The 25958-nt window shown below is 38.7% G+C and overlaps 1 protein-coding gene across 1 annotated transcript in view; it reads left to right on the top strand.

Annotated features, from left to right (window-relative positions):
* EFCAB5 (EF-hand calcium binding domain 5) overlaps positions 1 to 23204 on the top strand; it is a 93208-nt gene extending 70004 nt beyond the window's left edge. Inside the window, exons 22-27 of the mRNA XM_033089418.1 lie at positions 1854 to 1957; positions 4010 to 4263; positions 5565 to 5851; positions 10261 to 10357; positions 19385 to 19565; positions 23066 to 23204. Coding sequence (XP_032945309.1) covers positions 1854 to 1957; positions 4010 to 4263; positions 5565 to 5851; positions 10261 to 10357; positions 19385 to 19565; positions 23066 to 23204 — 1062 coding nt within the window. The remainder of the gene's footprint in view (positions 1 to 1853; positions 1958 to 4009; positions 4264 to 5564; positions 5852 to 10260; positions 10358 to 19384; positions 19566 to 23065) is intronic.
* Positions 23205 to 25958: the final 2754 nt, after the last annotated feature.

The raw sequence follows: 25958 nt of genomic DNA, 5'->3' as shown, positions 1-25958 counted from the left end.
ACAAAAACCATGAGACTGGGTGGGATGACCAAGGAAATGCATGAGGATAGAAAGAAAAAACCGAGGTCTGAGCCCAGAGACATTTCAAGTGTTTGGAATCACCATGGCTCAAAATTCTATTGACCTCGACTTATAGTATGAAAAACATTTTATATCCTGACCTCTTACAAACACACACACACACACACATACACTGGAAGTTTCCCAAAACAAAATAATGCCTACTTTTACTACACATGATATTTTCTATCCTATTTCATTCTTAAAAAAAAAAAAAAAAAAAAAAAAAGTTTGTCAAAAGAGAAAAAAGCAGAATAGGATAAATACATAAGATAAATAATGTGTAATGAGAAAGGTGAGAATGAATAGATATTGGAAAGGTAAAGGGGAAAAAATAATTAGCCAGTAGCAGAAAAAAAATGGAGGGAAAAATAATGGCTGCTCTCTCTCTAAATGGATCCCAGGAAATTTTAACTAGGAGTTGTTATCTCACTACTGAATAATTGCCGAGGTACTTGCTGAATTTATAGTTTCTTAGTCCAAGTAAAAGTAAATGAGAAACTTATTTTCAGTTATATTATTGTAAGTTCTTTATTTTTTATATTATGCTTCTGGTCTAGCAGCAGAATTTATCAATTTACATAATTTTGTGGGGAAAACAGGAGAGAAACTATTTGGTTTTAGCTAAAGATTTAAACCTAGAAACACAGTCACGCTGAGATTCTAAAAAAGCGTATCAGTCTGGTACTAGGTGTAACACCAAACAACAAACTATGGAAGAAATAAGTTAGGAAAAAAACTAGAAGCCCAACTGCCAATGTGGGATAATCTTTACAGTTTGCTAAGTATGCTGGTAAAAACATTTCATCTAAGGAGTTTGGTAGAACACTTGAGGTCATGGAGTGTAGAGAGGCAAGAGAAAGTTTCACATTACAAAGCAGTTGTTCTTCCAAGCACCATTCATCATGTAGCCCTGTGGATCCTATTATCATGGTTTCCCTTTTCATGAAAGAATTCTTTTAAAGAGAACATAAAAAAGCCTTTTTGCTTCTCCCCAGTGAATTTGTCTTTCCTACAGTTTTGTGTATTTTACAGAATATGCTAATATTACTTTCTTATAAACAAACTAGTCTCGACCAAAAAAAAAAATTGTTGACCAAGACTCATTAATCCTAACTTATCAAATTGTAGACATTAGGTATGTGCATATTTGTATATCAGTTATACCTCAATAAAGCTGTTTAAAAAGACATTAAAATATTTTTATAATCCATATGTCAGTTATGACCTACAGTTTGAAAACCTCTTAGAGGTAAGGGAGACAAAGAAGAAGCAAGGAGAATGAGAGAACCAGGAGAGAATGGTGTCCCATAAACCAAGTGAAGGAAACGCTGCTGAGAGGTAGAGGAAGATGAGGGTTAGGGATCTGACAATGAGAGTCACTACTATCCTTGACAAGAACAATTTTGGTGAAGTAATGAACACAAAGACCTCACTGAAGAATATTTTTTATTGTCCTTATTCGGGGCGGGGGGGGAACGTTTCTATATTTTCCAAGTGTCCTACAATGCACTTTTAATATCAGAAAAATAATATAAACACTCTATTTTATCACAATTATAAAAAAATATTTGTGCATTTAAAAGAATCTTGTGTTTTGAAATTTTTCTCTTGTGGAACACCTCATTCCTTCTACAATTTGATAGTACTGAACAAGTAAAATGTCACTATACTGAAAGCTACAGGTCATCTAAACTTTTCTAATATTTTTCCTATATATCTGTTCCCAAAAGCTTTAATGAGAATATGACATCTAATTATTCTCTGTAATGAAATCTCTTCCTCTTTTCAAGGGTTCAGACTATGTATTACGCAATATGATGGTTACAGGGCCCCAGGGTCTAACAGAAATCCACAAAAATCCCCCTACCATCTTCAGGAAGACATGCATCTTCAGGTATGAGATGCATCTTTTTTTTTCAATTAAATTTATTGGAGTGACAATGGTTAGTAAAATTACATAGGTTTCAAGTGTACAACCTATGAATATCACATTGTGTGTTCTGTATATCACATTGTGTGTTCACCACCCAGAGTCAGTTCTCCTTCCATCACCACATATTTGACCCCTTGTACCCTCTTCTACCTTTCCCCCTTCCCTCTTACCCTCTGGTAAGCACTAAACTATTGTCTGTGTCTATGAGTTTTTGTTTCTTTGTCTTATTCCTTTATCACTTTCAGTTTTATATGCCACATATACGTGAAGTCATATGGTTCTCGACCTTTTCTGTCGGACTATTTGGCTTAGCATAATAATCTCAAGATCCATCCATGTTGTCACAAATGGCAGTGTTTCATCTTTTCTTATGGCAGAGTAGTATTCCATTGTGTATATATACCACATCTTCTTTATCTAATCATCTATTGAAGGGAGATGCATCTTCATGTCTGTTTTGTTTTACTGCCAAAAGACACCCCCTCCTTGTGTGATAGATCTGAAGACACAACTTTCACCTCTTATTAGTATGCGCTCACTCTCATTCTCACTGGGTTTTAGAGAAAATTCCTGTCTGCATGGGTCATATAAACTCCTTTTCCCCTCAAGACCTTTTAAAAACATATTTCTTTGGTATGTTATATTAAAAATGTATATTTTCAAGTGTTTTATTATCTATGAGTTTTCTTGTAAACATGGAATTCAACAAAACCGCACCACGATTATGACAAATACATCCACATCCCTTATCAGAGCGCCACACCTTAAGGTTAGCTAGCTTGTGGACAAGTATATTTTATGCAAAGAGGCCAGACTGGATAAAATAGGGAGGAGTCAGAGAATGTTGCCTTTAATTTAGAGTCCCCAGTTCTAGGTTACTTTGAATGCCTCTCACTTGTGGAATGCAAGGAACACTTAAACTGTGGACAGATGCAAAACAGATCTTAACAGAGAGCACGCCTGTTGCAAAAGGAGCGACTGCTTCTTGGGGGGTGGGGCAGTGTAGTTGAGTAGGCAATAACCTATCTTAGACTGTAGGCTAATTTGATATTTAAGTACCTATGTTAATTAAATTTTAGTTTGGCCTCATACTGGAATGTTCATTCAGTTTTAAGTTTTTTTCCACATAGTTATTCCTGTGCTGGTCAAGAGTTTTACGGGAGTCCTTGTAACACTCAGACTCATAACCTTGGATTTCTGTGTGTAACTTAGAGCGGGTGCATTTTGAGGAACCCCGTTGACCAATGAGCTTTATCATTATGCCTGGAAAATTTATCATGATGCATCATTACTCACACTTTGCTTTCCCTGGAGGAGTGCCCTTGAGAGACGGGAACCCCTCACCATGAGGTGCCTGAGTTAAGTAAACAACCTCACCACGCACACCCAGAGCAACTTAGAGCAATGACTGACAAAAGACCTCTTCCTTGCCTCAAGGTAGAGCAGATTTTGGTACAGTCTGCCGTCTAGAGCTCCCCTTGGGATCAGGCTGAGAGAGACTTCACCTGAAATGACATGTGAACGAAGCTTTTCCCTCTTCCCTATCCTGTTTGTCTCAGTCCCTTCCAGGTTTCTCCTGAGAGCATTCCCTCAATAAATCATTGCGTAAGCATCCCTGTCTCAGGTGCTACTTCTAGAGAACCTAACAAACTCATGCTTCCTTCAGGCATTCAACCAGTACTTACCGGACAACATGTAAACAAACAAAACGAATTCCTTTAGATAAGTATAAGGATAGTAAAGACAATAAAGCACAATAGCGTGATGGAACATGACTTGGGTTGCTGCTACTTTAGATTGCATGGTCAGGGAAGGCTTCTCTATGAGGAGCTGAGTGAGTGAGCTGAGGGAGGAGCTCTGTGAAATCAGGGGGTGGAGTGACCCAGGCAGACAAAACAGCTACAAGAGCTCGTGGGGTGGAGTGCTGCAGGCACAAAGAAGAGTGATTCAATATGTTTGGGTATAAACAGGCTGATGTTTTATATCCTTATGCTTATTTGATTTTGGTTCCAGAGATTTCCTCTTTAAGTGTACGGACAGTTCCGAAGTTGTTTTGGCCTCTGTCCGTGGAGAAAAACACATGGTAATTCCACTTCGTGAGAGAACAGGAGAGGCTTTGGGAGCTCTCGATTTCAACATTGGCAGGAGTAGGATGTTGTTGTATGGAGAATTTAAAGATCTACAGAAAATGATGAAGGTGATCCAAGCTGCCTGCTATGAAATACTGGGCGAATTATCTGAAGAAATCAAGAAAACCCGTGTCTTAGGTATTGTGAATATGGTGACAGTCTGCAGTTATGGATTTAATAAGTTTGGGGGGAAATCACAGACAATGCAATGAAGGATGCATTTTCTAAAATGAGTTGTTGCAAAATACAGATTTCCCACATGAAAGGTATTCCCTCATGCAATCTTGGGCTGATGAGTATGGCCTATAACAGAGTAAAGGGTAAGGAATCACATTTTGTGTGTGTGTGTGTGTGTGTGTGTGTGTGTGTGTGTGTGTGTGTGTCTAGAATCATATGGTTTTAAAACTGGAAAGACTCCTAAAGGCAATACAGAACTTTCATTTATTAAATGCCCCATATGTATCAAGCCCATTAAATATGTTATTTCAGTTAGTCTTTACCATAACTCTATGAGGTTAATGATGAGGCCTCATATTCTAGGTGAGGAAAGTAAAGTTCTGAGAAACAAAACAGCTTGCACCAAATCACACAGTTAACAAGTGGTGAAGGCTGGATTTGCACTGCAGTTTGGGTGGTCTTTCCACTATATTTAAGTGTACAGAGATTTCAGAAGTTGTTTTGGCCTCTGTCTGTGGAGAAAACCACATAGTAATTCCTCTAGCATCAACTCATCGAACAGCTCATTTTACAGATAAAGAAGCTAAAGTCCATGAACATAAAGGTCCAATAGCAAAACTGGGGGCAGAACCAAAACCAGACCTTCGTCCTTGTGATGCCACACTCACTACGCTACTCTTAGCGCAAAACCAATTTGGGCAGAAGGGAGGGAAGAAAGCATGGAAACCTTTGGCTACCTAGAAGGAAGTGACTAGAATTAGAAGAATTAACACATGTGTGATTAAGCTGAAAGTTTTCTAGCCATTATGTAGGGTGGGATAAGAAGAAAATTCATGTCTTTTGAGTGTCCACTACGTGTATGGCCTGAGATTAAGCACGTTTATGTATACTCATATCATCTCATTTAATTCACACAGCTCACCAGGCACGTAGGGATCAGCCTCATTCTCACAGAAAAGGAAAAGGAGGTTTAGAGAGACAACAGAACTAACGAGGAGGAGAGTAGATATTCAGACTAAGGTCTAAGTCCAAAACACGAGTTTTCACCTTTTCTCAAAGCCTCCCACTGTGAGCTTCACCGGGTGTAATTTCATTTCAGCCTTTTGATTTCATGACTAGAGAAACTAAGATTGTTTAGAACTATAGGATATGGTCTTCTTTTTCCTGAAAAATAAAAAAGATTACTATATTATGCTCAGAATCCTATGAAAAAGTAATGTCTGTGCTGACCAACCACGTGGGATGTCATTCTGTTATCCCAGAGATTGAATATGGAGGAGAAGTCCAGCGGGCAGGCGTTCTCTTCTTCCGAATCATGCTGCAAGAGCTGCAGGAGAGCATCCGACTGCTGACCTCCATGAACTTTGTATCACTGTTGCTCTATGATTATGATCCTTTAGCAGAGCCAAAATCTCCACCAGACAGCCAGTCCCAGGAGTTGGAAGCTAATGTAAAACTCATACGTGACATCCTGACAGCAGTTATCTTGTTCTTTCATCCAGAGTTGGAATTATCAAGCGACTTGGGAAATTGGGATAAGTGTAAAGTGGTGAGTTTTTTAAAAATAATTTTTTATTTTCAATTACAGTTGACATATATTAGTTTCAGGTGTATAACAGAGTGATTAGACATTTATGTAACTTACCAAGTGATCACCCTGATAAATCTAGTACCCATCTGACCCCATACATAGTTATTGCAATATTATTGACTATATTTCCTATGCTATACTTTACATCCCCATGACTATTTTGTAACTACCAATTTGTACTTCTTAATCCCTTCCCCTTTTTCCACCCACCCTCCAACACCACTCCCATATGGCAACCATCAAAATGTTCTCTGTATCTGAGTTTGTTTCTATTTTGTTTGTTTATTTTGTTTTTTAGATTCCACATGTAAGTGAAATCATATGGTATTTGTCTTTCTCTGTCTGACTTATTCCATTTAGCATAATACCCTCTAGGTCCATTCATGTTGTTGCAGATGGCAAGATTTCATTATTTTTATGGTTGAGTAATAGTCCATTGTAAATATGTACCAATTCTTTATCCATTCATCTATTGATGGACACTTAGGTTGGTTGCTTCCATATCTTGGCTATTGTAAATAATGCTGTAATGAATATATGGATGCATATGTGTTTTCAAATTAGTGTTTTGGGTTTTTTTAGATAAACACCCAGAAGTGGAATTACTGAGTCCTTCTTTGTCTATTGTTATAGCCTTTGTTTTAAAGTCTATTTTGTTTGTTGTAAGTATTGCTACCCCAACTTTGTGTTTGTTTGTTTCCATTTACATGAAAAGATATTACATGAAATATCTTTTTCCATCCCTTTACTTTCAGTCTCTGTGTGTGTCTTTCGATTTGAAATGAATCTCCTATAGACAGCATATGTATGGGTCTTGTTTTCTTATCTATTCAGCCACACTCTGTCTTTTGATTGGAACATTTAATCCATTTACATTTAAAGTAATTGTTGAGGGATACGTAGTTATTGCCATTTTATTATTCATATTTTTAATCTTTTTCTTCTTGAAGAATTCCCTTTAACATTTCTTGTAATACTAGTTTGGTGGTGATGAACTGCTTTAGCTTTTTCCTTTCTTTAGCTCTTTATATGTCCTTTGATTCTAAATGATAGCTTTGCTGGGTAATCTTGGTTGTAAGTCCTTGCTTTTCATTATTTTGACTATTTTTTGCCAATCCCTTCTGGCCTGCAAAGCTTCTGTTGAGAAATCAGCTGATAGTCTTATGGGAGCTCCCTTGTAGGTAACTAACTGCTTTTCTCTTGCTGCTTTTAAGATTCTCTCTTTGTCTTAAACCTTTGGCATTTTAATTATGATGTGTCTTGGTGTGGGCCTCTTTGGGTTCATCTTGTTTGGGACTCTCGGCACTTCCTGGGCTTGTATATCTATCTATTTCCTTTATCAAGTTAGAAAAGTTTTCCATCATTATTTCCTCAAATAGGTTTTCAATTCCTTGCCTTCTCTCTTCTCCTTGTACCCCATCATGTGAATGTTGGCATGCTTAATGTTGTCCTAGAGTCCCTTAAACTATCCTCATTTGTTGCGTCCAGCATGACAAAAGTTGTGGGAAGCACAGCAAGGAGGGCGGTGCAGGATTAAGAAATTCAGTAGCCAAGAATAGAGTACAAGCGGGGCCAAGGGACTCGAGCCTCAAAGGACTGAGGCCCGAATCGGGCCAACGCATAGCTTTTATTGATTAACAAATGAGGAAGTAAAGTTTGTTAATCTCAAGAGCTGTGAATCTCACACATTATACTAGGGAACTGATTCAAACCAATCACCCTTGCCTGCAGACAGCCAGAACCGTAAGTCTCAGGATGTATGTACCTCCCCAAGGGACAAAAACTTTATACATATGAATAGACGGAGAGCTGATGTTATCACACCATTGAATCTCTTCCCAAGCAAGATGTGGGAAGGAATGTAGCCCACGGAGGCAGAAGCTCTCCTTAGCCAGGGGAAGATGGGGGTCTGTGCCCACCTCTATCAACCCCGTGAGTTCTCCAGATGGCCCCTATGTGACTGTGCCTGGCTTAAGTTGTTCCTTCCTTGAGGAATCTTACCCGTCATTGACTAACCAGCCATTCTTTGGGGCCAAACAGGGAGACGTAAGGTGTAAGCATAAAGGTGAAGCAAAGTCCATGAAAGCATCCATCTTACAGACTCTCCTTTCTTTAGGGGCAGGTACGAGGGGACAGACAGGTAGGCTGCTGTGTGGCAACACTTACTTGCTTGGGTTCTTTTTTCTTTTTGCTGTTCTAATTAGGTGTTTCCTGCTACTTTATCTTCCAAATCACTGATTCAGTTCTCTGCTTCATCTAATCTGTTGATTCCCTCTAATGTATTCTGCATTGCAGTTATTGTAGTCTTCATTTCTGACTGGTTCTTTTTTATGTTTTCTATCTCCATTTTCATATTTCCTATCTCTTTGTTGAAGTTCTTACTGAGATCATTGGACATCCTATAACCAGTGTTTTGAACTCTGCATTTGGTAAATTGCTTGTCTCCATTTTGTTTAGTTCTTTTTCTGGAGTTTTGTTCTGTTCTTTCATTTGGGACATGTTTCATTTTCTCCTCAGTTTGGCTGCCTGCCCTGTGTTTGTTTTTATGTAGAGCTGTTACGTTTCTGGTCTTAGCAGAGTGGCTTTATATAGTAAGTGTCCTGTGGGGCCCAGTGGCACAGTGTCCTTGGTCACTTAAGCCAGGTGTTCCAGGTATGTGCCTTGTGTGGGTTGTGTATGCCCTCCTATTGTAGTCCAACCTTGATGCCGTTGGTATGTCAACGGGAGGAATTGTCCCTCAGGTTGATTGGTTGATTGGTTGTGAGGATTGGCTGTGACTAGAGTGGGAGCTGTGATGCAGATGCTGACCCTATGAAGCAGGATTTGCTTTAGCAGGGCTCTGGTGTCATATGTGGAGGTGGTTGGGTGGTATTCTGATGTGGTCTAAAGCTGGCCACCAGGCATGTTGGTTCTGGGGCTTTTTGGGAAGGGCTCTGGTGCAGGCCAAGGTCAGCCACTGCCTGTGCCCTGCCTGGGGCAACTTGGTATGAGATACAAAAAGATATGCAGGTGGTTGCCACTTGTGCTGGGCTTGGAGGTGTCTGGGAGAGGCTAAGCTGCCAACTGAGGTGGGCTGTTGCAAATGTTGGGCTTGGGGCTGTGTAGCAAGAGGTACAGGGCATGTTGAGTCCAGATGCTGCTGTGTGGGGTTTGTGAACCCTTGAGAGATTTCAGGAAAGTCTGCAGCATGAGCCAAGACAGACTGTTTGTATGGAAAAGCTGCTGGAAGTGGCTTGGGGGTGGGGGTCCTGCAAGGTGGGTGGGGCGGAGTCTCAAGGAATCACCAGGGTGGGGCGAATGGAGTTAGCTAGGCTTATGGAGACTCAAATATAGCACTCACCTGTGCGTGCAGGCTGGATAGAGAGAAGAGCTCAACAAAGGAACCATGGCTTCTGCCAGCACTTTTGTCTAAGAGAAAGCTGCCCCTCCAGCCCTCACCCTGAATCCAGTTCCTCCCTGTATGTCCTTGGTGTCTTTCAAGCTCCTGTCCCAACACTGAAGCTCAGAGCGAGTGTGTTTGTCAGCGAGTCAGTACACGGGCCCTTTAAGAGGAACACTTGGGACACCAGCAGCCCTTCACCTCACTCAGCCATGATCTCTGCTGGTTTTCACAGCCAGAAGTTATAGGGACTTCTCTTCCTGGCTCTGAAACACTGGGCTGGGGAGCCTGGTGTGGAGCTGGGAGTCCTCACTCCTCCGGGGTCCTCCACAGCTGATTTTTACCTCCTGATTTTTAACCTCCACACGTGGGTGTGGGACTAACCTATATGTCTTTGCCCCTCCTACCAGTCTTGATATGGCTTCTTCTGTATATCCTTAGTTATAGGACTTCTGTTTAGTTAGAGTTGAGGTGATTCTCAATGATGGTTGTTCTGTAGTGTAGTTGTAATTTTGATGTGGTTGTGGGAGGAGGCAAGCACAGTGTTTACCTATTCTGCCATCTTGACTAGAAGCAGTGGTAAGTTTGGTTTTGTTTTGTTTTTTGTATTTTTTTGTAAAGTACTCTTTTTTATTGAAAATGAACCCACACAAGTATACAAATCATGATTGCACAAATCATAAGTATCCAAGTGTTCAAATGCAAGAAGTTTTACACAATGAACATTTTAAACCAGCACCTAGATCAAGAAACAGATCATTAGTGGCATCCCAAAAGCCCTCTTTTGTACCCTCTTCTATCACCCCCAACACACACACACACACACACACACACACACACACCCCAAAGGTGACCAGAATCCTGACTTCTAACATCATAGATTGGTTTTGCCTATTTTCAAATTTATATACATGAAATTATGTAAACTGGTGAATTGGGTACTCTAGTTCCACTTGCTGCTGAATCCATAATTTTTTTTTGTTCACAGTACGTTAACAGATACTTAGTCGAGAATATTTGTTCCTTTGATCCAACTGCTAAGCATGTGCAAGTTAACGTAAAGCTCATTGGTGAATATATCAGAGGTAAATTTCCACTTAATTATGGTCTAAATCTATACTAACAGCAATAAAACACAGTTGCAATTCAGGGATATTTGAATAAAGCAAGTGGCTCATAAATTCAATTTTTAAGAAAAAAAGAGTTCTGATTATAGTCTTCTAAATGGAGGGACACTGTCTATAATTTACTGCATTCTCCAAAGTGACTGCCTGTGCTGCACATGTGAGAATTCAAAAGCACATCTATCTCCCACTTATTGATTACATGTGCAGTATTCAGTAAAAATCGAAAGTGAATAGGGGCTGCATTGAGGAGAGGAAACAAGTACATTAAGCAAAAAAGGCTGTTATTATCTTTAGTTTCAATGAAGAGCCAAAGAAAATAACAGATTACGAGTCTTTATGACTAGTATTATAGACTTTTTGAAGGAGGAGAGTCAGCAGGAATTGAAAGCAGTAAGGCTCCCAGGTTGGAGAAGGTGATAAGCTCTTTGGTAACATAGAATTGGCCACATATGAGAGTAAATATATATATAGAAGCACTCATTCCTCCATGGGTGTATATTACCCCATCAGAGACCGCAGGTCGTTTATGTGAATGGAACAGTAAGGAATACATTTAAAGTTTGTTTCTTTTTTGTTACTCATGAAAAACTAATCATTAATTGGGAAAATGGCTCTACAGAAATTGCACTCTAAAAGTGTCCCTCTCCTCCCTCTCCCCGTCTCCTACTCTCTGTGGAGACTGGACCAAGTCAAAAGGGTTTCTGGACTTCTGTGATATTATATATATATTAGGCTGAGAGGCTCAGAATCAGAGAGACTCCTCAGACAAGAGGAAGGAAAAGGCACCCAGAGGAAGACAGCCCCACTTGTCAGGGTGTCTGTGGCAGTGGACACATGTAGTACAGGGAAGCACATAGCAGTGAGCCAGGATACATGGGTGACAGAGAGATTTTTCTGGCTTAGGAAGGCGAGATACTCCCACAAGTTTGGGAGTGCTAGAGAATAAGAGAGAACACAAGAGTCAAATAAAAGTTAACATGAATTAATATGGATTATGAGTGATGTGCGTAAAGATTAGCATTCTTGGAATGGCGTCTGTTGTAGCCTCATGGCTCTGGGCTGATTCATAGGAGCCTCTGGATTCATAGGTGTTACAGGTATCACATCTTCTAAGGAAGTGATTCAAGGGAAACGGTAACAACAGCAACAACGAAAACAAATACTTGTTTATGGTATACTTTCATATACTCAGGGTATACTTGTTGCCTGTTCACTGAGGACTTAAAAATCCTGAAGAAATGTTTTCTATGTCAGTGCCTCATTGCTGCTCTTCCCTTTGGAGCAGATTTAGTCCCCACCTTGAGCCCCGGTAACCCCCACCCTCCATGTGTGACCAGTTTGTCGAATTGACATTCTCCCTGAGTTCCTATCCACTTTGGTCCCCGCCCAACCTGCCAGCCTCTTGGCCTAGAGCCAGACCCTGCTGCCAGGGTCGCTTGTGTCCTCTCAGACTGACGCTCCCCTTCTTGGGTGAGGACCCAGGCACCCACCAGTGTCCAATCCCGTCCCTCTGTCAGATGGGATCTGGGGATGAGGAGCTGGCCCCTCCACTCTCTGCCTTGCAGGTGTATCAGGAATTGGCTCTCAGGCCGTAATAAGCCCATCCCCAGACAAAGGCATCTTCTGTGGCTTTGTACCAACGCTTCAAGGGAATCTTTTCAGGCTCCACCTTCAATTTGCTTATCAGAATTACCTCTTGTTGTCAGAGACAGAAAACATACAAATGTGCTTCCTCTGCTTGCCTCCACTTTGACCTCTGCCAGCTGATTCCGGAGCACCCTTGACTTCCAGTGCTCCCCACCACGTTCTCTTTTCCAACAGTGTCCTCAGGTGGCAAGAAGACCAACTGCAGTTAACAGAGCTAGATTCAGCCAGAAACCACATCCCCTGGGCTCCCCAAGCACCATCCTCCCGCCTTAGCATTGTCACATCTCTGCAGCCACCGAGACAGTTCCTCAGCCACCCAGATACCAGCCCTCTCTCTTTCAGATGCACTTGTGTCCGGAAATTCTAAGCTCCCTGTTTGGGGAAAGGAAAGGGGACTCTTTGAGGCACCTTTCTCTATGTGCCAGAAAGAGAGGAGTCTTCTGGCATCGCAAACTGTCTGTCAAAGTTTATCTGAGCCTTCTGGTAGCATTAAGTAAGGCCCCTACTCAATGACCCCACCCAGCAGGAAATGCTACTAACGATATCTGTAGTCCCTGCCCAGGATGGAGAGGGATGCTTATCATAGTTCCTAACCTACCAGGCCTTCCAAACTAATGATTTTGCCAAGAAGATAGAATTAGGGCTGATGATGTGTCCACACTTTCTTAGGCCTTCTAATGCCAACTCCTACCGGACTTTATCCTAGTTCTAGAAAGGAGTCCTTTTTTAATGTTCAGGACAGGTACACTTTATTGTTCCCAGTTTTGTTGAAATAATGACATATAACATTGTATTAGTTTAAGGTGTACAGCATAATGATTTGATATATGTATATATTGTAAAATAATCACCATGATACATTTAGTTGACATCCATCACCATACATAGTTACAATTTTTACTTATGATGAGAACTATTAAGATCTACTATTTTAGCAACTTTCAAGCATACAATACAGTATTGTTAACTATAGTCACAAGGCTGTACATTACACCTCCCAGAATTTATTTATGACTAGAAGTTTGTACCTTTTGACCACCTTCACCCATTCCCTCCAACTTCCAACTTCACCCATTTTCCCTGTCCCCCGCCTTTGGCAACTACCAATCTGTTTTATTTACATTCCACATATAAGTGAGATCATACAGTATTTGTCTTTCTCTGTCTGACTTATTTCACTTAGCATAGTGCCCTCAAGTTCCATCCATGTTGTTGCAGATGGCAGGATTTCCTTCTTTGTTCTGGCTGAATAATATTCCATTATACATATGTACCACATTTATTTTCTTTATCCATTCATCTGTCAGTGGACAGTTAGGTTGTTTCCATGTCTTAGCTGTTGTAATGTTGTAATGAACAAGGGGGTGAAGATATCTCTTCAAGACAGTGATTTCATTTCCTTTGGGTATCTACCCAAAAGTAGAACTGCTGGATCATGTGTTGGTTCTATTTCTGATGTTTTGAGAAAACTCCATATTGTTTTCCATCGCGGCTATATCAATTTACATTCCCACTGACAGTGCACAACTCTTCTCCTTTCTTCACATCTTCACCAACACTTGTTATTGCTTGTCTTTTTGATCATAGCCGTTCTAACGGGTGTGATGTGATATCTCATTGTGGTTTTGATTTGCATTTCTAGAAAGAGGTATTTTATATTCTGGTTCATTCCAGGCAGCTGTGTCACCTTTAGATGGAGGCAGTAACTGGTGATGGAGCCGCTTTGTTCAGCAGGCTTGGCTTACCAAGGCTAGGCCATTGCATGTGAATTGCCTGTGGCTGAGATACTTCCGAGGGGACCCGGTGACACGTGATCACGCCCAGACAGCTGTACGAGCAGTCGCACATCAGTAGCCTGCTACTCTCTGCCTAAAGTACTCCCAGTAGTTGGCCTCTTCTACCTGAAGAACCCATGACCTGACCACCTTCTCAAGGATCTGTTCTCCCCACTCCACTTTGGACCTCTGCTGCCAGCCTCGCCTGATCTTTTTGTAGGGCGCCCCATACCTGTCTGTCCCACATCCCTCTCCCAAGAGGTTTGGACAGATGTTATACCCGGAAATGTTCTCAGACCTAGAGGCAAGAAGAGCTGTCTTCCATTAAAGTGTGACCAGAATCACTTTGCTGTCTAGAACCTGTATTCCTGCCAAATGGCTATACTTCCTTCCTACACCTAAATCCAAGGGTCTATACATCCAAGACACTGGTTTCAGCAAGAGTTCCCTAAGCCCCCCTACTTTTCCTGCAAGAGTCCCAGGACTCCCCCTCTGCCAAAGCAGACAGAGCCTCAGTGCTACGTATTATCTATAAAGATGACGATGGAAGGAGATGCCCTGCCATCCGGGGAAAGGACTGCTGGACTCACAGTTGTGATTAACGCTTGTCCGCAAGATTCACCTTCCTCAGGAGATCTTTTCTTAACTGCTACTTCCACTATGGTGGAAGGTTCTAGCGAGGGCAGTTCTCCACCCCTCCACGTTCCATAAGTGGAACAAGATTCTTTCCTTCACTTCCCACTGCATAGCTGAAAATCAGACAGGAACCTTTCACAAGATTCTACCAACCATCCAGAAATAACAAATACATATACAGCACAGGCTGAGTCTGCAACTGTGAGGATGTACTTGGTTCTTTCCAAGGAGTCAGAACGAATGGACAACAGGACACCAAGAACATTGTTTTGTCCTATTCATGTGGACCTTCTGTATGCGGCCATCGGCTTGGACTTGGTAACAGTTCTCTACCACCTTTTTGTACCTAGTATTCTTGGGTGGTGATCCCTTTCAGGACTCGTTGGCTCCTACTTGGAGTCAAAGAGCTGCTATCACAGTTAGACCTGGGTTTAACAGGGAGCCTAGAGAGTGCCGTGTATGAATTGCTCATAGATTTCAGGCTCTAGAGAAGGAAACATCCGTTCAATTTTAGAATAGATTCCCTTTTTCCTGGCAAGAATCTCTTAAAGGGCCATTTTAGTTAAGATAAATTATACAAGTATTCAGTCACACACTGTTCAAGAGACTATTTGGGGGGTTGGTAAAGACCTGGGGCCAGGTAAAGACCTGGGGCCAGGATGCTTGACTCATTTCCCATGCAAGCAGACCTCTTCCATTTTCAGTCTAAGTCATGGGGGGCAGGGGGGAAGAAAAACAAACAAACAGCAATTCTCTTTCTGTTCCTTATCACACCTTTTGATTTTAAATTTTAAAGTTTTCCAACAGTATCTATTAAGATAAATAACTAAAAATGGTTTTTTTGTCTAGTTAACATCACTGCTGCTTTCATATCTCCTAAAGGCAGTTAAAATCAATTTAATGAGAACATTTTTCTATGTAAGGCAAGCATATTTTTCAAGTTCCCTTGACACTCATATATTTTTTTCATTTTAGTGATGATAAAACAATTTTTTATCCCAAAATGATTATAAAATTTATATTTTTATTAAAGTACTTTGAAAGATCTACTAAAAGCCTTCTAACAAGAAAAGTCACTGGCTTATCCCCCTTCTCTCTTGGTCTCCTAGATCCCCTCACTAGAGGCAATTCTTTTAGACTATCTTAACTGTTTTATCTGGCATTTGCACATTTCTTTATTTCTAATATTATGCAATATTGCTATCTTTTGATTCATCAATTTTAAACCTTGTCAATTGATTTCCTCATTATAGATGGAAGTTTAGTTCTGTTACATCACCATCATCTTACCTTATCCTCCCAATGTAGTTATATTACAATTGAGGGTTAAATCAAAATGCGGTTTTTGCATGATTTGGCCTATGCAAATATTACCCACAGCTGAGCATTATAACATATTTTATATAGCATACAGCTCCTTTTTTCACTTTTAGTTTTTCATGAAGTAAATAATTGCCGTTAAGTTTAAAATTTGCTTAGCTTTCTTTGTACTTCTTGATAACTTTTATTTGATGACTTTTATTTATAATGATTAAATCCCACTAATGTCTAATTTCTATTTTTTTAAAATGATTTTAAACAAATAATTTATATATAAATATACATAAATTGGGATCATGCTCAACATTTGTTACTGATAGAGGTATATGATCAAAGAATTTGGAGGCCACTGCATTAAAATATGAATTTTTGTAAAGATGAATTGCATTGATTTCACTTCCTTCATAATTTGATTTATAGCTACATAATTTTAAAAAGCCAATACAATGTGATATTGTACAGATATTATGCTTACAACAGGAATGGAACTAATATACTTGCAAGAACTTAATGTTCGGCCTGGAATAAACTTCCCCCCAAGCTTTGATAACTCAAGAAAAAATGTGTTTTTCCTCCTCATTTAAAGCTGATTCTTTCCTGATAAGCTGGAAGCCGCATTCGCCAGTACCTCTGGGACCACATTAAATTAACAATGACATATTAAATGCCCGACTGCTGTGGCAAATATGAGTTCTCCTGCCTACATAAAAACTGCATGAAATTTGCACACATATAGCTGTTTAAGTATATAACATTGCATGGACCTTCAGCTCACTGCATGTGGCAGTAATGTTAAAGGATGACATAGGGCATGTGAAACAATAGAAATAAAAGAACTAAAACTAAGAGAACTAATGATAAGAAGAGGAGCATTCAGGAAATATTGCTGATCTTGGGCTAGTTGTTAGTTGAAAGAGGCAGTTAGGTACACTTTAACTTTTGGACTTAAAGCTTAAGCACTTCATTCTTTTTTGCTTTGCCCATCTTTCTAATTGTCTATAATTCCTAAAGGATTTAACTTAACCCAGTGTAAAGCAGTATAGTCCATAAATGGAATTTTAATTAGAAATATCCCATAGTATCCCAAAGTTTTCAGCAAAATGAATTCCCTATGTAATTAAAAGTCTGATTAAACGGGAACCTACAAAAATACTATAAAATGTTTTTAAATAGGTTTATAAACAAATCCCAAAGTTTACTCAGCAATTATTTTAGGTCAGATGTATTCAAAAATTTACTATAACCCTTACCAAGGCAAAACAAAAACGCATAATTTCTCATGGTTAGAAAAAAATTTTTTAATGTAGTATATCTGTTTGAAAGAATTACGAATCTGCAAACTGGCTCTGTCGTCCGCTAAGCTGCAAAGAGCTGGCATCTATCCACCACAAGAGGGCAGTAGTGCTCAACCGCTGTTGATGGCATCCCAACAGAGCGATGGAGGCTTCATTAGAGGAATCATTAGAGCCAGTAGTTAACGCATCAATCTCTCATTGGAAAGGGCAGGGAAACAGGAACTACGGCCCAGACAGGCTTGGAGCCTCTGTCCCCGGTAACAATAAGACAGGAAATAAGCAACAGGGGCTCGTGAAAGGGAGCGACCTCGCTCCCCATCCTCATGTCCTTGAATCACCATGGAGATGGCTGACTAGCTTATTAATGGTTGCAGATAGGGGTCTGTTCATTTGGATGTCAGATAAGAACACTGTGGCAGGCGTCAATAGAGCAGAGCTCTTAATGGGGATTTAGGAAGGACAGAATAAAAGCTGCAGGGAGCAGCAGAGCCGTTATATCTCAGAAAACCAGTTAGGACTAGTTTTAGGAGTGTTCTAGAGTGCACTTTAATTTAGATGCATAACATTGGAATATTAAGATAATCAGAGTAAACTTTGCAGCCTATGGCATTACCTTGTAGAGGTTCCAGGAAGCTAATAAATACAAAAAGGGATCAATTATACAAATGCACCTCAACATTTTAAGTATGTATGTTGATTGTTCCAGTATTAGCCGTAACATAACATGACATGAATCAGGTACTTTTAATATGCTCTCATGACCAGCATTTGTTTTTGTTTTTATTCATAATTGTCACTAATGTTGCTGAGCTATAATCTGAAACGACTTCTAGTATTAATAATTAACCTAAGTTAATTATTCCATTATTTAATGTTGTCTTAATTCAACATTTATTGAACACTTACAATTGGAAGAAAAGATAGTGCCTCTGTGTGCGTGTGTGTTAAAAAGTAATTTTAGAACATTGTGCCCATATGTTTTAAAGTCAGCCTCAAATGAAAATTGAAACTTGTGAATGTTTTCCACATTTTATGTGCTTTTCCTATCCCATATTGTATTGTCGTAGTAATACCCTCAAAACCATAGAGAGGCTAAATCTAATTCAGGGAACCTTGTTCCTTCATGTTGATAGATGATAGGGAAATAAAATATGTTCCATTTTGTCATGCTAACAGCTATCCATAAGTGACATAATTGTCATTGGTGTTAATGAGCTATAGCTAGAAGATGATATTTAAAACCTCTTATTCAATTATAAGTATCATTTATGGTTTGTCCAACTCAAATCAGTAAACATTTATTAGGTTAGGCACTGCATTAGATCCTAGAAGTAACAAAAATGAATAAAACATAGACCTGAGCCTGGGAAGCACCTGAAAGAAGGGATGTAATCAACATTTTTTGAGCAACTGCTCTGTGACAGATTTTTGCATATCTTTTCTCATTAATTCTCATAACAATCCTGAAGTATTATCTCTGTTTTATGGAAGAAGATACACAGGCTCAGAGCAATTAAGTAACCTGCTCAAGGCCACAAGACTAATTGGGGTAGAGTCAAGATTGGAACCCATATCTGTTCAACTCTAAAGTATATTCTCTTTCCATTGGACCATTCTATCTGAATACTAGTTATTGACTACTGGGAAAAAGTAACTTTCATAAATGGCAGTTTAATAGTTTGCATTTTAACAAATGAAATATAATGGTGTGCAGTGATTATATATTTAAAAATAATTTTAAATTAGGAAATATTATAAACATAGAAGTTAGAGACTAACCCCTGTGTAGTGATCATGGAGCCACATTCTATATCCTTAACCTTAACATTATGCATGTTTGAGTCGGACTTTTTTAAAGAAATAAAACATTATAGAATAGTTGAGACTTTCTACCCCTCCCTGATCTTATTCTCTTTTCTTCCTCCCTAGAGATAATACTATTATGAATTTGGTGTTTATCAGTTTTACGCATTATTTCTTACTTTCATACATGCTTGAGCCCATAAGTAATATATTATTTTGCAAGTTTTAAGCTGTTTTTTAATTGTATCCAAAGAACATTTTCTGTTCAATAATGTTTTTGAGATTTAGCCACATGACATATGTAGCTCTAGTTCTTTAATTGTTAAATGCTGTGTAGTATTCCATTAGATGAATATACCAAAATTTATCTGTCCATTTTCCTGTAATTACATTTTTAAACAATATTCTGCTATGGTTTTAATTCAAAACATATCTAATGAATTTTAATCATAATACTAGAATTTATATTTTGATAATACTATCCACACTAACTTTTTTTTCTTGTGCAGATCATTCTCGAATCGAAGTATGGAAATTTGGTAATACTGTTATCGAGTACCTATACCACTGGTTACGCATCTGTTTAGCTCTCATGGAGCTAAACAAAAAACAAAATAGTGCTATTACACCCCCATTGCCTTCCAAGACTGACTCCTGTGTGTATGCAAAAATGCCAGGTGGAGCTGCTAGGTAAATGCTAATGGAATTGGTGCTGCATTTAGAATACTTTTGTTGTGTTCAGTTTTGTTAAATATAAAATATTTTCAATTGGAAGGGAGTGACATATAGACATATTCTGTTCCTAAGACACTTATCTCAGCACTTTCTAAAACCAAAAGTGCTACCTAAGGAGAAATTTGATCTAAAAAAATACCCAGTTAAGGTATCCATAATCAGATGTATGTTATAGAATATATTTAGAAATTTCCTTTTAGTTTTAGCTTTACATCTGCCATGGGATTATTATGGTTGAATGGGTAGAGTTATTTTAACTCTTTTAAGGTACAAAGACTGAAGATTTATTTTAAAAATGGAAGTTTTTACATCAAAAGAGCACCAAATAATAAAGAATTTAAGAAATGGACTGGGAATTGTTTTTCTAATTTTTCAAAGACTTATATGAGCACCACTTCTCTGCTCTCCTCATCTCCCTCCCCACCCATTTACCTTAACAACTTAAAAGTTATTTCAATGAGAAGAAATTCTTGTGGGAAAATGTTTGTCCATGACTCATGGAAAAAAGAAAACACCTGTTTTTATAACAAAAACCTCTCAAGTTCAAGAACTGGAAAAAGAATTTATATTTATTTAAAGCTTGTTATTACAGCAAACTTTACTGCTCTGTTGTGAGATTTCATCTTTGCAATAAAATATCTGATGACAGTATCCATTTTTAATAAAATTTTGGGAAATTAAACTTCATTTTCTTTATTTGGTTGACAAAATGTGATGTGTTCCAAACATCTTATAATTTGAGATTGGAGGTCCCTTTTTAACCTTTTCTGATAAGATGGCAGTGTTATTACCAGTCCTCATCTCTTGGATGATCGCGTGCCCAGTTTCAACCTATAAGCCTGTTTCATATTTGGAAGAGGGCTTTTCAGGGCATTTACAGCAACATTTTCTAGGAACGATGTTCTTGAAGATATTAAACTGATAGCCACACATCCTCATGGCTTCAGAACAAGCTTCTAAAGAGTTCACTCTGAATACAAATGGCATTTTAGGCAGCAAGAAAGGGACAGTTTTGCAAAATGCTACCTTTTTAACCACTGTCATTCATGATAATTAACGAAACAGCCTTTAGCTTAGTGATAATAAATATCGCACATTTGCATGGTGCTTTATGTAGTCTGAAGTATTTTCACATGCTACCTCATTTGACGCTCCCAATAACCTGTAAGGTGGCAGTATCGATATTATCATCCCCATTTTATAAATGAGGAAACAGTCTCAAAGAGTTACCTAGATCTCAATAGCTAGTAAAAGGCAGGGTGGACCTAGCACCCGTGTCCTAATTTCTGGTTTACTGCCCTTGCCAGCACCCTAGTCATCTCATGAATGCTTTCCAACCTTTACGAGGCTAACGACCATGTTACCAGTCTTTTGGAAACTACTTTAAAATTAAACAAACAACACAGATTGATTGAATGTATTTAACCATCATTCAAGTAAAACACTATCCCTTAATACAAGGAGCTTACTTTTTTAGTGAAGATGTTACTGGTAGTTCACAAAAATTGAGACATAGATTTATGTTTAAATCTATTAAATCAATAAATAGATTTATTGGTTTAGTTATACTTCAGAAGCTTAGGCTCGATTAGTTGAGTTTTTTGACTTTCTACAGTTTACAGGTAACGATGGTGTAGGCCATTCAGACTACTTTCCTTTATAATTATGGCTTTTCATGGTCCAGGAACAACATACCGTTTCAAGACAATGATAATTGGAATCTCAGAAAAGCTCCTATTGGCTCCTTTAACAGCTTGAATGAAATATAACTCACCTACTATACAATTCACCCACTTAACATGTACAATTCAGTGGTTTTTAGAATATTCACAGAATTGTGCAACCATTACAATCCATTTTAGAACATTTGTATCACCCCCATAGGAAACCCCACCCCCATTAGCAGTCACTCCCCGTTTTCTCCCACCCCAGCCCTAGGCAACTACTAATCGTGCTTTCTCTACGCATTTACTTATTCTGGATATTTTATATAAATGGGTTCATACAATATGTGATCTCTTGTGACTGACTTCCAATTCCTTCTTAATCTAAATATGATCAAACAACCAGCTGCCCTTAACTTCCACAGACTTTCCCAATCCACTGACTCAGAAGACCCTTTTGCAGGTAACTTAGGGAATTTCGTTCCTCTCACGTAAGGTTTCACGCAATGCCACTCCTATCTAACCTCATCCCACATCATCAACTCTGTGTTCTCCCCTATGTGATCTTATAAAGACCTCTCTAACAGACAAGATCAACTAATTAAACATTGCCTATTTCTTTGTCCTTAGGGATGGTAATTACTCTCGATGGGGGTTCCATCGCCTTGTCATTTACCATGTTTCACCTCTCCTCAATTGACTCTTCAATTTAGACTATCCTGCCCACAACCTGCAACTGGTGAGGCACCTCTAGGTGGCCATATTTTGTTCCATGGGACCCTGACTCTCCAGCCACAGCTGTGTATATTGGGGTTGACCCCTTGTCAAAGGGAGACCAATTTGTGAAATGGCCTAATATAAAAATACCCAAGCCATGGACAAATCAAACTGGAAATAACAATAGGAGCAGAGTCTAGAAGGATATTAAGTGTTTAAAGAGGGCAAAAGTGTCATATTAGGCCTTAAGCAAATTGAAGCATACTGCCTCCCAGATGCTACAAGTTAGTAGAAGCTGTAGATAGAGAAAAGGTGTAGACAGAGAGTAGTTGGTTAAGGAAAAGAATGGACACAGAGACAAGCAGAGACTGAAAGAGTAGGGAAGTAACATTAGTAACATTGTCCAAAAAATTCGAAGATCAGGAGTTTGGGTGCTGAGGTCCCCAGTGTTGCCTTGGATCCAATACCAGGGGACGGTTCTGTTCTTGAAGTCTTATTTCTGGAAGTCTAAAACAGTCGGAATTCTCTGTTGTATAACAATCAGGAGTATGATAGTGATGGCCTACCTTTTACTGCTTCTGTCCTTCCAGCATCTTCAATTAAAATTCCCAAACTTGGGTTCGCAATGTTAGAAGGCTTCTCTGTGTCTCTGATTCACACTGCAGGTACCATCATTGCTGCAAACCCTGCCAAGTGATTAAAAGCTTGAACTCTCTGCAACATTGAATCTGAGAAATCAGCGTCCTAGCTTTCAGAAAATCTCACAAAGGCAGTGGGAGAATACAGAATTCAATACCCCAATTCAAAACTTCGCATTTATATAGGATATTGAGGTTTAACTTTGTGTTGATTAATTCCCCATTCAGTCTCTTCAAACAAGAGGCAAATAGGCCTGGAAAAGGGCTTTATCTTTACCCTTTCTTGATTCTTTTTATTTTAAACAAAGTAACAACACATGCTCATAGTTTAAAGAGTCATCCTGTTGTACAAGGTTTGTTAAGACCAGAGTATTTCTTAGCCCCACCTCACCCCTATTTTCCTTGCTTTGGAGTTAACTACTTTCAATTCTTTTAGCTCAGGAGTTAGTCAACATCCCACTAAATCTGGCCAGTTGCCTGTTATGATCAAGTTTTATTGGAAAAGCCATGCCCATATTGTCTACGAAACTTTCACACTACACGTGCAGAGTAAAGTAGCTGCCAGAGACCTATGACCCACAAAGCCTAAATATTTACTATCTGATCCTTTGCATAGAAAAGGTTGCCAACCCGTATTTTGGCTTAGTTTTGACAGGTACCTCCAGATTGTGACATAATATGCTGTGTGGCTACTTTTTTTTCTGATTTAGGCAATATTTGTTAACCTCCCAGTATGCAATACAAAGATTTAGCTCCTTCCTCAGCATGTGTGTCCACACACACAAACATCATACACATTTTCCATCCTTCCATTCTTCCCAATATAATTACATTGTGATATAGAGTAGATAAATATTCAGTGTTTGCATTATTATGAATATGTATGCTATTTAGGGCTTAACCATGTAGTAAATTACAATTATTTTCCTTTTCCAAACATCTTTTTTTGGTCTCCCTGGAGTTAATGTCAAAAGAAAACTTTTGGAGTAGCTGGAATGACTATAATATCACACAAAGTAGATTTCAGAGCAAAGAATAGTATCATGATAAAGAAGGTTCTTTCATAATAAAAAAGGGGTCAATCAATTAAAAAGACATAACAATCTTAAATATTTGTACATCTAAAACAGAGTTTCAAAATACATGGAGCAAAAACTGATAAACATCCAAGTCCATCGAGACAGAAGTAGATTACTGGTTGCTTAGGGTTGGAGGGTTTGGGGGAAAGTGGGAGTGACTAATGAGATATTTAAAATATTCTAAAATTGATTCTTGTAATGGTAGTACAACTTTCTGAATATACCAAAAACTCATGAATAGTGTACTTTAAATGGATGAGTTGTATGGTATGTGAATTATATCTCAATAAGGGTGTTTAAAAAAAGATGATTATACTAGATAGAAATCTGGATCTACACAAAGATATGGAAATATTGGAAATGGTAAATATGTGGATAAACATAATATTTTCTTAAAATATTCTTGATAATTGTTTAAAGCAAAAATAATAATTTATTGTGCCTTTATAACATAGGTAGAAATAAAATGTGTGACAACAATAGCACAAAGTCTAAGAGAGGGAAAATGGAAGTACTGTTTACTTTTGTAAGTTTTTTAATACTATACATAAAATGGTATATTCTTACTTGAAGGGAGACTGTGATAAGTTAAAGATTGTACTGGAATCCGTAAAGCAACAACTTAAAAAAGTTGGCTGGGGTGGCAGGATGGGTCAGTTGGTTGGAGCGTGTGGCTCTTAACAACAAGGTTGCCAGTTGGGATGGTGGGCTGCACCCCCCGCAAGTGGAGACTGGACTCACAGCTGAGCTGCGCCCTCCACAACTAAGATTGAAGGACAACTTGACTTAGAGCTGATGGGTCCTGGGAAAAACACACTGTTCCCCAATAAAGTCCTGGAAATACACACTGTTCCCCTTCCTCAATAAAATCTTTAAAAAAAAAAATCTTAAACTGAATCATAAAAGGTTCCTGATTAATCCAGAAGAGTGCAAAAAAGGGGGTGGAGGGAGAACAAAGAACAGATGGAAAAAGTAGAAAACAAATCGCAACCATACTGTGGATGAAAAAGGGGCCACATACTAAACCTGACAAGCTCAGGGGGTGGCCTGCGTGGTGGGCCCTACAAACTCAGAGACAGAAAGTAACCACATAGGATGGTCTGAACATAAGAATTCCAACTAAAAGCGAGTCATGGAGGGTAGTCAAGTCCGAGGCCTGTAGCTTCCTTGACAAAGGTCAATTTTTACCTTAACTGAACCTGTCAATTATCTTTTTAAATCTAAAATAACATACCTTTGAACTGTCAGAATAATCTTTTTTTCCAGACAGCCCCTTAGGGCACAACGGCTATACCAGAGCAGAGACCACAGAACCCCTCATCGTTATCTTGTTTCCCACATACCATCTCTATGTGTTATAAATGTTAATTATTAACTATCCCGTATCTTGCTTTCTCCCGCCCCCTTATCTACCACAAATGGATTTCATGTAATCCTCTTTACATCTCCTCCTTTTACTCTAATGTATAAAATAAGCTGCAAAATAGCCATTCTCCAGAACATTTTCTCAATCCGCTAAGATTTTGCTTCCCAGCAACTGTTGTCACTTTGGCGGAAATAAACTCATAAAAATTCTCTATAAGTTTGGACGTTTCTCACCCGGACAATACCAATTACTACTTTAATGAAAGTGTTCTAAACACCCAAATTAAAAGGAAGCAATTGTCTCACTGGATAAGAAAGCAAGACCCAAATGTATGCTATCAACAAGAGATCCACTTTGAATATAAAGACACAACTAGACTGACATAGGTTAAAAGTAAAAGGACAGAAACAGATATACTATGCTAACAAAGCTGGTTATGTTCATCAAAGTGGGTAAGAGAAATAAAAGACTAAAAAAGGTCATTTCTTCAATTCCAGAGAAATAATTTTTTTTACAGAAGAGTGGAGAATGTTTCAGATATTATTTAGGCATCTGGGTGAATCATTAGTACCACTGTCTTTTCTTACTCATCACATTTGAGAGAAACTCATGAACTCAAAGTAATGCCATTGCAATCCTGTTTTTCCTTGAGAATGAACTTCCGATGACAGAAGAGAGGTACCATTTTTATGGAATAAGTATGAAATTTTTACACAGAAAAAAAGGGTCACCTCTTAATGGTACAGAGGTCAATGCAAGACGACGTAACAATCCTACATGTTTATATACCTAGTAACAGAACTTCAACATACATGAAGTAAAACTGACGGAATTAAAAGAACAGACAAAACCACAATTATAGTTGAAGATTTAAACACCCTTCT

The sequence above is a fragment of the Rhinolophus ferrumequinum genome, chromosome 21 (assembly GCF_004115265.2).
Source record: "Rhinolophus ferrumequinum isolate MPI-CBG mRhiFer1 chromosome 21, mRhiFer1_v1.p, whole genome shotgun sequence".
NCBI lineage: Eukaryota > Metazoa > Chordata > Mammalia > Chiroptera > Rhinolophidae > Rhinolophus > Rhinolophus ferrumequinum.
Note: the sequence above shows the minus strand (reverse complement) of the source record. Positions and strands in the feature narration are given on the sequence as shown.